The sequence below is a fragment of the Berghia stephanieae genome, chromosome 11 (genome assembly GCF_034508935.2).
Source record: "Berghia stephanieae isolate SIO BIC M18660-M18661 chromosome 11, UCSD_Bste_1.3, whole genome shotgun sequence".
NCBI lineage: Eukaryota > Metazoa > Mollusca > Gastropoda > Nudibranchia > Aeolidiidae > Berghia > Berghia stephanieae.
Window position 1 is genome coordinate 38427323 of NC_088370.1, and position 15987 is coordinate 38443309.

General features: G+C 37.2%; 1 protein-coding gene across 1 annotated transcript; it reads left to right on the top strand.

Moving 5' to 3' along the window:
* Positions 1–5036: 5036 nt before the first annotated feature.
* On the top strand, positions 5037–15339 carry LOC144956912 (adenylate kinase 2, mitochondrial-like). The gene is made up of 5 exons (XM_078887736.1): positions 5037–5200; positions 8215–8260; positions 10036–10226; positions 11080–11247; positions 12121–15339. Exons 1-5 carry the CDS (start codon positions 5108–5110, stop codon positions 12346–12348), a joined length of 726 nt encoding a protein of 241 aa, XP_078743862.1. The 5' UTR covers positions 5037–5107; the 3' UTR covers positions 12349–15339.
* Positions 15340–15987: the final 648 nt, after the last annotated feature.

Sequence of the window (15987 nt, forward strand, 5' to 3'; positions counted from 1 at the left end):
TGAAACGAATATTTTGTGTTCGTGGATAGCTCACACGGTAGAGCCACGCTCTCACCTGCCAGGCGGGTTGTCGTACTATAAGGTCAGAGGTCTAAACCAGCCGCGCGACAAATTTTTATTCTCTATTGTTTTGCTTTTATTCACTTCCATATCTTGGGTTGTTTACCATCATAGTTGCCTGCCAATACACTTTCTGGATTAAAATTCACCATACTCGGAGCATACTCAATGTCCAATCGTTCTATGTTATATGTTTGTGTTGAGAATATTGGCTATTAAGCTTAACTGCTGGTCAAAATTATTCGCGATGGTGGTGTACGAACGAATCGGCGATCTCAAGAAGTGGGTGAGAGAGGGATCTAGTAATGACTTTGAGTTTGAAACGAATATTTTGTGTTCGTGGATAGCTCACACGGTAGAGCCACGCTCTCACCTGCCAGGCGGAGTTGTCGTACCAATAAGGTCGCAGGTTCAAACCCCACCACCGCCGCGAAAAAATTTTTATTCTCTATTGTCTTCTGGCACTTTTCTATTCACTTCATATCTTGTTGTTACCATCATAAGTGCCTGCTCCACTCACTTTTCTGAATTAAAATTCACCCCATACACCGGAGCATACTCAATGTCTCAATCGTTTCTATGTTATATGTTTGTGTTGAGAATATTGGCTATTAAGCTTAACTGCTGGTCAAAATTATTCGCGATGGTGGTGTACGAACGAATCGGCGATCTCAAGAAGTGGGTGAGAGAGGGATCTAGTAATGACTTTGAGTTTGAAACGAATATTTTGTGTTCGTGGATAGCTCACACGGTAGAGCCACGCTCTCACCTGCCAGGCGGAGTTGTCGTACCAATAAGGTCGCAGGTTCAAACCCCACCACCGCCGCGAAAAAATTTTTATTCTCTATTGTCTTCTGGCACTTTTCTATTCACTTCATATCTTGTTGTTACCATCATAAGTGCCTGCTCCACTCACTTTTCTGAATTAAAATTCACCCCATACACCGGAGCATACTCAATGTCTCAATCGTTTCTATGTTATATGTTTGTGTTGAGAATATTGGCTATTAAGCTTAACTGCTGGTCAAAATTATTCGCGATGGTGGTGTACGAACGAATCGGCGATCTCAAGAAGTGGGTGAGAGAGGGATCTAGTAATGACTTTGAGTTTGAAACGAATATTTTGTGTTCGTGGATAGCTCACACGGTAGAGCCACGCTCTCACCTGCCAGGCGGAGTTGTCGTACCAATAAGGTCGCAGGTTCAAACCCCACCACCGCCGCGAAAAAATTTTTATTCTCTATTGTCTTCTGGCACTTTTCTATTCACTTCATATCTTGTTGTTACCATCATAAGTGCCTGCTCCACTCACTTTTCTGAATTAAAATTCACCCCATACACCGGAGCATACTCAATGTCTCAATCGTTTCTATGTTATATGTTTGTGTTGAGAATATTGGCTATTAAGCTTAACTGCTGGTCAAAATTATTCGCGATGGTGGTGTACGAACGAATCGGCGATCTCAAGAAGTGGGTGAGAGAGGGATCTAGTAATGACTTTGAGTTTGAAACGAATATTTTGTGTTCGTGGATAGCTCACACGGTAGAGCCACGCTCTCACCTGCCAGGCGGAGTTGTCGTACCAATAAGGTCGCAGGTTCAAACCCCACACCGCCGCGAAAAATTTTTATTCTCTATTGTCTTCTGGCACTTTTCTATTCACTTCATATCTTGTTGTTACCATCATAAGTGCCTGCTCCACTCACTTTTCTGAATTAAAATTCACCCCATACACCGGAGCATACTCAATGTCTCAATCGTTTCTATGTTATATGTTTGTGTTGAGAATATTGGCTATTAAGCTTAACTGCTGGTCAAAATTATTCGCGATGGTGGTGTACGAACGAATCGGCGATCTCAAGAAGTGGGTGAGAGAGGGATCTAGTAATGACTTTGAGTTTGAAACGAATATTTTGTGTTCGTGGATAGCTCACACGGTAGAGCCACGCTCTCACCTGCCAGGCGGAGTTGTCGTACCAATAAGGTCGCAGGTTCAAACCCCACCACCGCCGCGAAAATCATGGTTGATGGCAGCTTCAGAGTCTTTCTGCAAGGAATCATTTTTGCCAGCTTTAACATTAATCCACAGGTCCAAACGGTGTCATAAGCAGCTGATAGGTCAATCAGGACTGCACCTGTCTTCTTTTTTTGTTCAAAGCCTGACTCAATGTAGGAGGTCAAGGCGAGGACCTGTTCTGTCGTTCCTCTTTGTGGTCGGAAGCCTGCCTGTTGGGGCGGTATATGTGGGTCAATGTATGGGGTGATTCATTCCAGTATGATTCTTTCTAAGAGTTTGTATAAGCCACATAGGAGGGATATTGGTCTGTAACTGGATGGTTCAGTGGGTGGTTTCCCTGGTTTTAGAATAGCAATTACTTTTGCATGCTTCCATGTTTGTGGGCATGTTCCCTTTTCCAAGATGTCTGTCATGGCATTTGCCAGCCAGTTAATTGCCTTTGGTCCAAAGTGGGTGATCATATCGGGGTAGATTCCATCTATTCCTGCAACCTTACCATTTTTTATTTTCTTTATTGATTCAATCATTTCTACTGACGTTAATGTGGCAGTGAGAAACATGCCTTGTTCAAGTAAAGTTTTAAGAGTGCTCTGATATTCTTTTCTTATTCCTTTTCAAATTGCTGATTTGGTGTATGATATCCTCTTTGCTTGATTTCTTTTGCGATTTCATCAGCAGTAATTTGTGATGCTGTTTTTGTATGGTGAGATTCAGGATTTAGCTTTTTGATGGTTTGCCATGCATGACGACTGGATCGACTGAGGTCAAGGTTTTCCACTACTTCGATCAATCTTTCTTTTCCGTTTTCATGCAGTGAATTTAGATGTTCATCTGCTATCTGTTGGTCTTTTTTCTCTTCATATTCTTTCAGTAGTTGTTTGCTCTGTTCATTCCAACATGGAATGTACTGCTTACGGAAGCCTCTTGGGATGGTTTTCTTTGCGGCGGAGAGAACAAGTTTGTTAAATCTGCCAATGTTTTCGGCCTTAGCTTCAATCCTTAAGCAGGTTTTGTCAATTGTTTGGCCAAAAGCTTTCCAGTCTGCTTTTCTGAAATTCCATCTTGGTTGTGGCAAGGTGTTCATCATTGGAATCTGAATTCCAGTTCTTATGAGGACTGGGTGGTGTTGGGTGTGAGGGAAGTCTCCCAGGATTTCTCTTGTTGTTGGGAGTGGATTACCATTCACATTTTTTGTAACAAACACAAGATCTGGGGTGTAGTCTTTGTTCCAGCGGGCTGATCTGAGGGTACCTTTATCTTTGGGGTTGTAGATGAGAGTTAGATAATTTTGGCTGGCCCATTGCGAGGTTTCAATTCATGGATGGTCATTTTTATTGTATCCCCAATCTGAGTGATGGCTGTTAAAGTCTCCAAGTATTAGGGATGATTGGGGAATTGCGCCTTTTGGGGGAGTAACCCATTTGAGGTTTGGGGGTTTGTAGATGTTAGTGATTTCAGTGTCTCCAAACTTGACAGTGGATCTTTGAGTGCCATTGTTTTCTGTACTGCCTCTCATGTCTGAGATTTGGTCTGCCGCTCTTGCAAAGGTAATTATGCCATATTGTTTGTGGTTCTGTTTGTTAACACTTCATATCCGTTGATGTTATATCTGGAGGGTGGGGAATGGTCATCGAGATGCGTTTCCTGTAGGAGGGCAACGTCAACATCGTAGCTTTGCAGAAGGTGTGAGAGCAGCTCGCATTTAGCCATAGATATCCCTTCTATGTTTAGGGAGAGGATTCCACCAATAGTGATATTGGAGTCTAGTTGATTTCTCATGCCATTCGGGCTTCCTACAATTGACACGCGGTCCTTTTTATCCTGGGCGACGACCGAGCCAGTATGGAATCTTCGTTTTTTCGTCTTCATGAATAGAGGTGTGGGTCCAGGAGAAGACAAGCCTTGTCTGGACGCCGGGTTGGATTGTTCTTTGTCTGTAAAACTTAAGTAATTGGCTTCAACAGTCATGACGCCACTTCCCCCTTAATGACGCCGAGTAACTTAGTAACTAGCTCTAAACTATCGGAACAATGGCGGACGCCCTTATGCAATATTTGCAATATTTCATTATAAATCTGATCATGTTTTGACTTTTATACATTCTGATCACATGACATATGAAGAGTTCTAGCCAGCCTGAAGAAGAAAAAGTACCGATTTTCTTTGTTTATAACCACACTGCTCGTCGTTGCTGGGCGACGTGACAGCAGACTATTGAATCCAATTGTACATTGTTTTGTACATCAGATTTACAGTCTATCAAAGATATGTAATGACATCATCTTAGGCCTACTTGGGCTAATCTGGAGCCTTTGACAAACTGGGTCTGTGAAAAACGGTTTTCTATTTGCGGCTATGTGGTCTTGTAGTATTACACTCACTTTCGGATCGGACGGTCCTGGTTTTGAGCCTTGCTCGCCGCATTGTTGAGTTCTTGTAAAATACTTTGCTCACATTCTCTCACCGTACTCAGGTATATAATGAGTATATATACGTTATCAACGTTGTGTCCGTCGATAAAAAGGTAACATTGCCTAACAGGCGTCATGCCTCATTCTTTATGTTACGTGTTTCTGTTGGACTTGGCCCTTTGAGCATGTCTTGTCGATATTGGCATATATAAAAGCTCCAAATAAAAAAATAAATAACTCAAGTAGGCCTCTATATTATTATGAAACAGCGCCAGACAATGATCAAAGAAAATAACATGAGAGAAAAAAAGACGTCCCAAAAAATCACCCTGCCTCCTCTGATGTGCCTGTGAAACAATGAGTGAGTTGAGAAGAACCTATGGTTATTAAGAAGCTCTATTTGATGAACAACGTTAGGGCCGTCCTTTTTTTTTTCCCTTTTTTTTTCCTCTCTCAAATCTGTGAAACAAAAAAAAAAAAAAAATCAAAAAGATTGTTTTGTTTCTATCTAGCTGCAGTATGTTCTTAGTTTTTATAAGATTTGGTTTCCCTTTGACCTTTACAGCAAGGAGGCAGGGAGGTCACTCGCCGAAACAAACATTGACTGCGAATAATCAACATGCCGGCTATTCCACGTACCGAAGTTAGTGACCAACCCCAAGGTGTCCATGGCATTTTACTTGGACCGCCAGGATCTGGAAAAGGAACGCAGGTAACCTAATCTTTTTGGAACCCGCCGTATCGTCACGTTTAATATTGGTTAAGTTTCTTACTTTGACGTTGAATTGCTGTTGTTAGTCAGCATAACGGAGGCAATGTCCCATCTTTTGCCTCTTTGCCTTTTGACTTTGCCCCGTGGCAAGTTCCTTTTTTAAAAAAAAAATTTATAATATTATTCAAAGCCTTGTCTGAATAACCTCTCACTATCACATGGCATGGGGCATCACATGGTACTTTGTCACCTTTCTCTTACCTACACGCTTCATTGCATACAATCTCAATTATCGATCAATAACAATCCACGGTCCACAGCCACAGTCATTTTGTTGACTTTGACTTTGACTCAGTGACTCCTCCCTTGGGCAGACCGCTTGCACTTGCAGTTTGTGTAATTTAAATTAAAGATTTTTAAATGACTAATAAAATACTGAATTGACAATGAAAATATTTTTTCATAAAAAAATCTTGTTGTTAATTTGTGACAGATTGCATTGTCGCATCTGCGCTGAGCAGTTCTAGATAGTTCTGTTAAACATTTATTAGTTGGGTTTGACAGTAAAAAAAAATACCATTTTAGTTGCCAAAAAAGGACGATCAGTTTTTAGAACAGTGCCAACCCATATTTAGCGATAAAATGTTCGATAGATGTACCATTCTGTTTCAATGACATTAGACGACCAGATACACTGGGGGAAGGGGAGGAGAGGGGGTCGTTTCCCCCAAACGACCCCCAAAGATTTTATTCTTTTCTTTACTTTCATTCTTTTATTTTTGTGCCCCCCTTTTCTGCTTCCCACTGAGTTTTCTACTTGTTCCTAGTTTACATTCTTTTATTTGCTTTTTCCTCAACCTGCCGAACACACCATTCCACCGGAAACTTCAAAATAATTTTACACTACTACTCCCCCTGCCATAAAAAGCCCACTCACACATATTACAAAGACACCATCATTTTTCTCTTCATTTACCCTGATAAAAAAGAAAAATAGCACTTAAGAAGTTCTGATTTAGTCTCTTGCAAAGTATTTTCTATGAGAATAGACCAGACAAAGTTACCACAAGCGTAATAAATTTGAACTTTGCATTTCCATTCACCATGCTCAATGTACTTTAAACTTTAAAATGCTCAAGCATAGTGGCCTACTGTCCTGTTAAGATCTATACTGTCCCGATTTGAGAATCTGAGAAAAAAATATGAATGTTTATGTGCCTGGAAAGGACCCTTGTACCAGGTGACCCAAAAAACATGAAGCCTGAAGTAAAGGCTATAAGCAACAAATCTGCAAATGTTAGAAAGATAAAAGTTATACCTTTGATAGAACATTCATCCGCATTTATTCTGACAAAATTTCATGGATGTGGTACGATAACTTTTATCTTTACAGCATATTATGCTCGAGATGCTTTCCATTTCTATTGATTCTTATTTTCAACCTCTAACAAGACTGTCAATGACGTTCTGGCAATGCTTGACTGGGATCCGTTTGGCTTCCCTTAAAGTTTCCTTTCGAAGTTTGACCCAACTTATTAAATTGTTGATGCATTATCATTAACCGATATATCCCCATAGATAAAAGTCAAATCGATTGAGATCAGGGCTGTGACTTGCCCAATCATACCCAGTCAGACGAAAATGACTTTCGAGGCGAAATGTAGTGCATCTATCTAACATGTTGTTACCTGTATGTGGTGTTGCTCCGTCCTGTTGCGGGCATCATAAATGTACATTTTCTCCAACACAGGGCTCTAACGCTTCCAAAAGCATTTCTAAATGCCGATAAAATAACTCTCGCTAGTAACTTTGGTAGTGTTCCTGTTCTCATCCTTAAAAAGATAAGGACTGATGAACCCTTGATAACCAATTGTACACCAAATTGTCACTTTTTTGGTCACGCAAGCCTTTCAGGAATACCCCAAAATACGAAATGAGCTTCGTCACTGAACCAATTAAAAATTTGTTGAGGTATGCTGAACTGATCACTTTGTCTTTCCACAATAGGTGTGTTGGATAACAATCTTATTTTCATTTTATGTTATGGCGATGCATGTAGTAATTTCCATTCAAATTTGATGCAAATTGGTTAATTAACATGAAAGTATAAGGGTTTCTTTGGGTTTCACGTTTTTGGGTCAGTAGGTTTGTCTCAGGATTATGCTTTTTGACAAACAGATTAAAACATGGAAAAAAACAGCATTAAAATTGTCCAAACCTACTGCCATTTTGAGTCACAGCGGTTTTCTGCGTTAGGAAGTCCCGTTTTGGCTTTTTGAGAAGTTGGTTGCTGTGCTTCAGCAGAAGTTCTGGAACCAGATTTCCATGCCATACTGAACAAGGTGCTTATCCTGAGTTAGCTGTGCTTTTTTTTTTACTATAGCACTATATTACAATATCTGTAACTGCTTGTATAACCAGGTACTCACTTTTACCTGAATTGAGTGGTTTAATGCATGTTAAGTTCCTTACTCTGGACACCGAGTTGTGGTCAGAGTTACACGATTGCTGTCAATCATTTAGCATGTAACCACTGACCATGCTCACTATGACATGTCTTTGGAGCAAGATGAGATAATGTTGAGCCATTGACAAATCAAATTTGTAGATAATCTGCAGCAGTACACATTTAATTTGATAGATTGATTGGGCAGCATGGCTCAGCGGTACTGTCTTTGCTTCATACCGAGTTCGAATACCCACTACGTTGTGTGGCCTTGAGCAAGTTACCTCTCCCTAGCTCAATATGTGGCACTACACTGCAGCTGATGCCTGAGTTATTCCAGTCTTCCCTTGGAGTAGAACCTAGACCCAAATTTTCCCTGTGGGATGAATTAAGTGAATTTTATTTATTATTTTTTTATTTTAACATCTTCGTGGACATCATTAATCATTCTACAATCGCTCCCTCTCCACTCCTTGCTCCCCCATACATGTGTGTTTGATTCACCTACCCATCAATTTTAATTTGTATAATCACATATCATAATTTAAAAATTTTTCATTTATTTTAGGCACCCATGCTTGCTGATAAGTACTGTCTATGTCATTTGTCAACAGGTTAGTTTGCTCATTTGCAGCATTGAATTTGAATTCCTTATATTTTTATATATCATCAGTCTCATGAACGTTATATTGTAGTTAATTCCTTATTTACACCATTCAAAAATCTTAACCTCATTTTATTGAATAAAGACAAGCCCTAGGTTGGGGTCATAGCACTTTGGAATCTTCTAAAATCACCTTAATAATTTAAATGTCTTCTAAAATCTCCTGAAAAGTATAGATTTATAATCTCTGAATAATATTTTGTTTTAAATAAAAAAAATCTAAATTCTCTTCATTTGACGTTCATGATTATCACCATTACCGGCACATCATCACTTTTGTTATTTTCACCACCACCATAACAATATTATAAATACCACCACAAGAGCATCATTATTACCATCATCGCTTTTACAGTATCGTCATTACTTCTGCTACCATTGCCACATCATCATCATAATCATTACCACCACTATCACTAAAACGAAATCGTCATAAACACCGCTTTGCTGGTGCTGAAATGACCTTACCTTGTCACAGCCACTGGCCAAACTCCTAAAACCTAGGATAAGACTAAGATAAATTAGGGAGGAGGCACTGGTGTAAGATAAAGATCTGAACAAGTGTGTATGAAAAGGTGCCAGCCAAAGCAAGAAAGAAAGATACAAGAAAAAAAACCATCCCAAAATATTAGTCTACCTCAACTCCCTTCATTTCACAATATCAGGGTTCTTTCCGCCACAATTACAGCACTATATCACTACATCACTTTCATTATCATTTGGACAATTAGAGAGCAGTGGGGAATGCCTGAAGCATGTGATCATGAAAAAAGAGAAGCCTTTACACCTTTCCATTAATATCCTCATCATCATCATTCTGATTTAACCATCACTGCTATTATCATCAACAACACATCAAAGTTTCAACACATATTTACACTGATATTCACATAATTATACAACAAATCCTATTTGAAGCACATGCAAGATGTTAAAGTGGGTTATTTATTTATAGATTTGCATCTTTACCCAGTCTTAATCATTACTAGCATTTCTACCACTGTCACAAACAGCAGCATTATCATTACTTCACTTCATCCACCACCATCAGCATCATCAACACCACTGCTCACAATAATAACAGCATTATTGAAAATTACACTACGGAGTACTGTCACTAGTTTAAGATCAATATGATATATATGGTTAAAACTGGATTTCAGTTTCTATATATGATATTATTTGTCTAAGGTTAATGTAATTTATCACAACAACAATTTTAATTCTTGTTGCTCTAAAATAAAAGTTTAAAAAATAATAATTCTAGACCCCCTTAGACCAGTTTTCCATCCATTGTGCTTCAACTCCTACACTAGTTTGTGCGTGTTTATGTTTTATTATTTCTAAATATCTAATAAATCCTATAGAAAAAGTCTTTGATGATTTTATGTGAACATTTGATACATTTTATAAGGATCATTGTTACTTTACTATTGTCTCAGAATAGTTTTTCATTTTTGTTCTATGATACTTATAACTTATCTCGTGTTCATGTGTATTAAATAGAGTAACCGAAATGATCAATGTACGGTCACTGATGTGAAGTGCTTTGAAATTTTTATTAAGAAGAAATAGAAAAAAAAAATATTTTGTGTGTCAACATTAGAAGATGGATAAAGGTGCTGAAGACAATTGTAAGATGGGAGATTGTTGCTGTATATGGTAGAAGTATTAGATTATTGGTTTTGGCTCTTCCTTTGATGTTAAATGACTTTTCTCTTGCAGGTGACATGCTGCGTGCTGTAATAGCATCTGGTAATGACTTGGGTAAAAGAATCAAGGAAGTAATTGATTCTGGCAAGCTAGTTAATGATGAATTGGTTTTGGAATTGGTGAACGACAACTTGAATAAGCCAGAGTGTCGTAACGGCTTCCTTCTGGATGGCTTCCCTCGTACCATTGTTCAAGCAGAGAAGGTACTGCCTGAAATGAAATTTTTAAATTTTTAAATCAAGTAACACATGACATATGACGTATTGGATGGTTAATTTAGTTTGTAGAAGGCTTGCCACACTATCAAATGGTATAGTTTGGGCTAGTTTTGAGTCAATTATTTTATGTTTTTTTTTGGTTGGATTTTTTTTTCAAAGAGAAGGCTTAACTTTTAACATTTTTAGGTCATATTCATGATCCAGAACTTTTTATTGTTGGATCAATTGTGAAGGACACCTAATTCCATCAAGGAGGAATACATAACCAACTAGATTTCCAAATAGAAAAGAATGCATGTGGACAGCTGTTATAGCTCAAATTTTACCCTATGGTATCGTATCCTAGATTTACAGCTATGCTCTGGGAAAACAAGTCTGTCATATTATTATAATAATAATAATAATAATAATAATAATAATACATGGCATTTATATAGCTCATTTTCATCACTGTGTGGCTCAAGCACGTTGCAAATAAATATACTAAATTTACATATATATAATGTATACCACAGTGATATCAATGGCAGCAGTCTGTGTAATTTTGTATCAATATCATGAACATGAAATGGTAAAAAGGTAGTGTTTTAACAATGATTTAAAACCATCAATAGATTTTGCTTCTCTTATCCTTCTGGACAGGTCGTTCCACAAAAGGGGCTCATTGCGGGTATTAGAGTGGCTGCCATAAAATTTATGATTATCATTATTTCTAAGAGTGAGCTTCATGTTGTCTGTTGAGGATTGTAAGTTCCTATTTCTTATTGTTTTCATCAAGAGAGCAGTAACAACTTTATTGTTATTATGATTATTTATTTATTTTATTTTCTTTCTACAGTTGGACGTCCTTTTGGAAAAGAGGGGCACTCCCTTAGATGCTGTGATTGAATTTGCTATTGATGATTCATTGCTGGTGGAACGTATTTCTGGCAGACTGTTTCACCTCAAGAGTGGTCGAAGTTACCACACAAAGTTCAATCCTCCCAAATTACCAATGAAGGATGATGTGAGTACTATAATTAGATTTTTAACTTACTCAACCCTAGCCTTCCCTTGTAAAGCACCTTGAGCACGTTTAGTGGATATTGCACTATATGAAAGTTTTTTTCGGGTCTTTTTTTTTTTTTTACCTCAGTCTGTCCACTCTCCCAAGAGACTTTTGGTATTTTTCAAAATTGAAAAAAAAAAATTAAATTTACTCAGTTACACAATCTAAAAGAAAATTGGCTTCTACTAGTTTTGTTCAACTGCAAATGTCATGTAAAAATAATTTTAAAAAACAGTGGTCAATAAATTGTCTTGGAAAAATATAAATTTTAACAGGGTTAAAGTAGCCACAGTCATATTTCGATATAGTTGGTGTAAGGTTTGAGTGAGTTTTAAAAAATACTGTTGAGAAATGTTGATTGAGTTTAAAGGATAGCTTAAATGCGGCTTTATGTATTTATACTTTTTATTTACCTTTTGTCCTGATATGAAATGAGATGATTGTTAAGCACAATAACATAACTCGACAAGCACCATAGGTACCCAACCCCTACCCTAATCTTGTGGCCAACAGAACTAACCACAATCTCGTTATTTGGCAGGAATAGCCATGTTATCCAAACACACATGTTACGTTTTATTGCAGACGCCGGACTATTTACCATTTTTTTCGTTTCAAAATCATCTTTCTCATACTTAAACAGTTAGAGTGGGACACACTCATAATAACAACAATGATTGTTACCTAGAGCTTTGATGGTGAAGACAACTTTTTATAACTTTCTTTTGGAAATTACTGCTGGATATACCGTCACTGAAAGACAAAGAAAAACAAATACTTCGTTCTTCATCATGTCACTTTCTTTTTTTTTTTTTTAAATTTTTAATTTAGTTAACAGGTGAAGACCTGGTCAAAAGATCAGACGACAATCCTGAAGCTCTGAAGAAGCGTCTGGAGTCCTATCACAGGCAGACCAGTCCTCTGGTAGACTTTTACTCCAAACGAGGACTGCACCACGCCATTAACGCCAATCAACCCCCCAGAGTTGTCTTTGCTGCAATCCAGAGTGTCTTCTCTGCCGTGACATCAAAAGACCGTATCATGGTCATGAAGAATTAATTTCAGTAGAATCACCGCTTTGTTAGTCCATAAGTATGTATGAATCAGTATGCAAAAAAGTGAAAACTGAAAAGAGAAGTTTTAAATTGGGTTTGATTTTTATCTAAATAAATATGCGGATGGTAAAGTTGTTTGTCTTTTGTCAACTATAACGAGATTGCCCAATGTCGACGTTGTTATTCTTGTGTTTGGAACTTATTTTTAACCAATAGGATTCAAAGATTTTTTTTTTTTTTTATGATATAGTTTGAGTGATTGTGTTATGTGAAGAAATCTTCAGGATAAAAGTTCAAATGAATTGGTTTCTTCTCCTTTGTATTGACATATTGTGATAAATTGCATGATGGAATCCATCCTCACCCACCACTCTCCTTCTACCTCCCTCCCCTCTCTCCATTCTATAGACAAATCTGATTTAACTTTTGAAAATTGTTTTTGGACCATCTATTTTACAAAACTGTATTTTTGTCATTTCATGATCTTGGTCTTTTGTTGTAATGTTCATGTTTTTACTGGAAGTTAATGTAAAACTTGGAAAGCGTTTGTTGTGATGGCCATTCATTTGATGGCTGATAAAGTGAAGATACTGGGTCACCAGTATGCTGGAGTCTTATTTTAAATGACCTAATCTCCAGTTCAGCAAAGAGTAATTGAATTCTTTGTTTTTTATTCTTGCACTCATATTTTTACTGACAATGTTTAATTTAGCATCAATATAATGTTGTTGATCACAATATTGACACCAGACTAGGAATGAGGAATGTGCCTCGTTTTATTCTCATTAACTCATCCTGCACAAATTGTGGATTTACAGTCCTATGAATTAAGACTCCCATTATGTTTTGAAGGGATTTCATGTGAATGAAGATTAAGTAGAATTTGGCTTTTGTGTTTTAACCATTTGATTGGACATCACAATTTATTATAGATAAATTGGCAATATCGATTCAATGGTTTTTATAATTGAATGACATCAATTGATAAAGGGTTATCATTACATGTAGACTTGATCCTCGAGCATACGAGGTTTTCAACATTCCAAAGAAAATTAGTATAGGCTTTCGACCATCTCAACGTTAAAGTGGTCTCATTTTTTAAAAAAATGGATTGCACTTGTATCTATTGATATAATAAAAAATCTTTGGTTTGATGCCATATTTTATATTATTGTTAATTTTCCTAAAATAGTTCTTGTAACCTGTCACTTATTTCTTTACAGTCCTGGTCATCAAATTTTATCAAAGCCGAATTTTATAATGTTCTCACCAAATTTTTTCACTATTCTGATGTTTTCACCCTCTTGGCTTTGTTTTTTGTTTTTTTTTTTTTGTACTAATATATAATCAAGAATAATTGAATTAGTCAATTTATATATCAAATCTCATTGTTTGTATTGGTATGCCTACCCGTCAGTTCCAATAGCTCAGTGATTGAGCACTTACCGAGTGCAGTCAAGATTGTTTTTGGACCTTCCTTGACCCATCAATGAATGAGTCGTTGGATCTGTTGGAAAGGTGCTTTGCGATCTTATTCAAATGGTGGTATGGATCTATAGATGTGTCTGTTTAAGGCTATATAAAGTAGGATAAACTCTGGTTCCACTGGCTTTATGGCTTCGATAAATTTCGCTTTTTGTGTCAATGAATAAGAAATCATATAGCAAATGTGATTATCATGATACATTTACGGCTTCTGTTATCAAACATTGCTGATTATTTCCCTCAGATCTGCGGAAATCCGCGATTTTGAGTCATGCGAGTCAGAGAAAGAATTTCCCTCTTTAAAAAAAGCTCACATTTTCCCCCCAATCAATCTATTAGCAGTGAGAGGGTTGATGGGTGTTGGAATAAACAGGTGTAGTTTTCCCACTCTCTAGAAGTTAGGGTATCAATGATAGTTATTTCATCTCATATATGCTTTAAAATCGGGGGTTTGTGCAGTAAAATTGGGGCTTAAAGGCAATCGTTTTACATTTTCCTCCCTTTCCACTTTTTGGCACCCCTAAGCGTTTAATAATCAAAGATTTTCACAATCTGATTGTATTTGTATCATAACTTATATTGCAATAATCATTTTTACAGAACCGATAATATAATGTATTATTAAAAGATATGAAATCCTGTATTGATTGTTATTTTTAAACCATTACTCTACGCAGTATTCAGGTCCAGAAAAGGTTTTAATTGTTTTGTTCCTGGATCCTACTTCTGGTTTGTGTATTTTAAAGTTTTAATCCTACTTTTTCAAAAATCTACATACAGTTCTATGCATGATGCAATTAGTCTTAAAGAAACTTAAAGTAAAATTCATTTTATTCTCTCACAATCAACACAAATGAAAATTGGAACAAATGTTTGTTGCCTGTTCATGTAATGTAATAGGGGGTCCAGATAGCTCAGTTGGTAGAGCACTCTCTTCACAAGCAAAGGGACTGAGATCAATTCTGGGTGCAGTTGAAATGTTTTTTTCAGTCCACCCAGAAGTGATTGGGTAGCTGGATCTGTTAGATCTGGTGAAAAGTACTTTGCGATAGACTAGTTAGTGTCTCATCCAAAAGATAGCTAGCAATAGCTTTTGTCCGTTTCATACTATAGAAAATTGGATTAAGTCCAGCTCCTTGGGCCTAATGCTTCCCTCTGACGGTAAAATGTCGCATGTGCTTCTCTGAAAAAGAAAAATCAAGTGAGCAAGAGAGCTGTCAAGTTAACACACTATTACTATTATAGTTCCTGTTCTTTTTTCTTTTTGTTTTTTGGACTGCGCTGTATCTATATGTTTTTTTGTGGGGTTTTTTTTGGTTTTATGTTTGGCGTTTTATTTTTTTTTAAATGTATCTTCTTTTAGCGAATTTTTTCCCCTTTCCTAAATTAAAACCTCTAGATTATTCTGTGAACTGCTGAAAGATGCCACGACCATTCATGTCCATTGTCTCTGTTGTGTACCATTTGACAACAAAGAAAAATAAAATACATTTTGTAAAAAAAAATAAAAGGCTCTTTTCTGTCAAATTTGTCATTTGATCAAATCCAGAATGTATGCGGTTGGTGGATAGTGTCAGTGTTCGTACAGTTTTTCTCCTATTTCTGTTGTTGTCACTTTCGATGTGCCTTTGTGACCTATTCAATTTCAAGGAAAGAGATGCATTCTTGGTTTTGCCAAGACTCTGGCTGCAGTCCTTTTTTCATAAGAGCATATCTGGGTGGGGTTCCTACCTCCCATAGTGGAAAGGGGGGTACATACTGTGTCTTCTATCCCCTTATAACGGTTTTCCAACACGCTTTCTGTCTTTGTCTTGGAATGAGATTAGGGAGCGTTCACATATTACGTCATCAGCTAGGGGGGGAGGGGGGGTCTACCAAATGTTGACATGTGTTGACATGGGGGAGGGGGGGGGGGTCAGACCCAAGATGATGTCATCAAAACATAGGCAAATTAGGCCTATTTTATTAAATGCAAGAGCTTCAAAAATGGCATTCCAAATAAATTAGCAAAAAGAAGAACAGCAAATGGGAGAAAGTGATGACGATGAAGATGAAATTGATGATACTATTTATAGTACATTGCCAGAGGTCCAAGGCAGAAACATTTTTGAATCAATTAATTTTATGTTTGGAAATTGAAACAGAAATTCATTCCACT

Excerpts from the sequence above, each read along its gene's own strand:
- LOC144956912 (XM_078887736.1), top strand. The coding sequence starts at position 5,108 with ATGCCGGCTATTCCACGTACCGAAGTTAGTGACCAACCCCAAGGTGTC. Across the intron at positions 5,201-8,214 it reads GATCTGGAAAAGGAACGCAG|GCACCCATGCTTGCTGATAA; the intron begins GTAACCTAATCT and ends CATTTATTTTAG. Across the intron at positions 11,248-12,120 it reads AATTACCAATGAAGGATGAT|TTAACAGGTGAAGACCTGGT; the intron begins GTGAGTACTATA and ends TTTTTAATTTAG.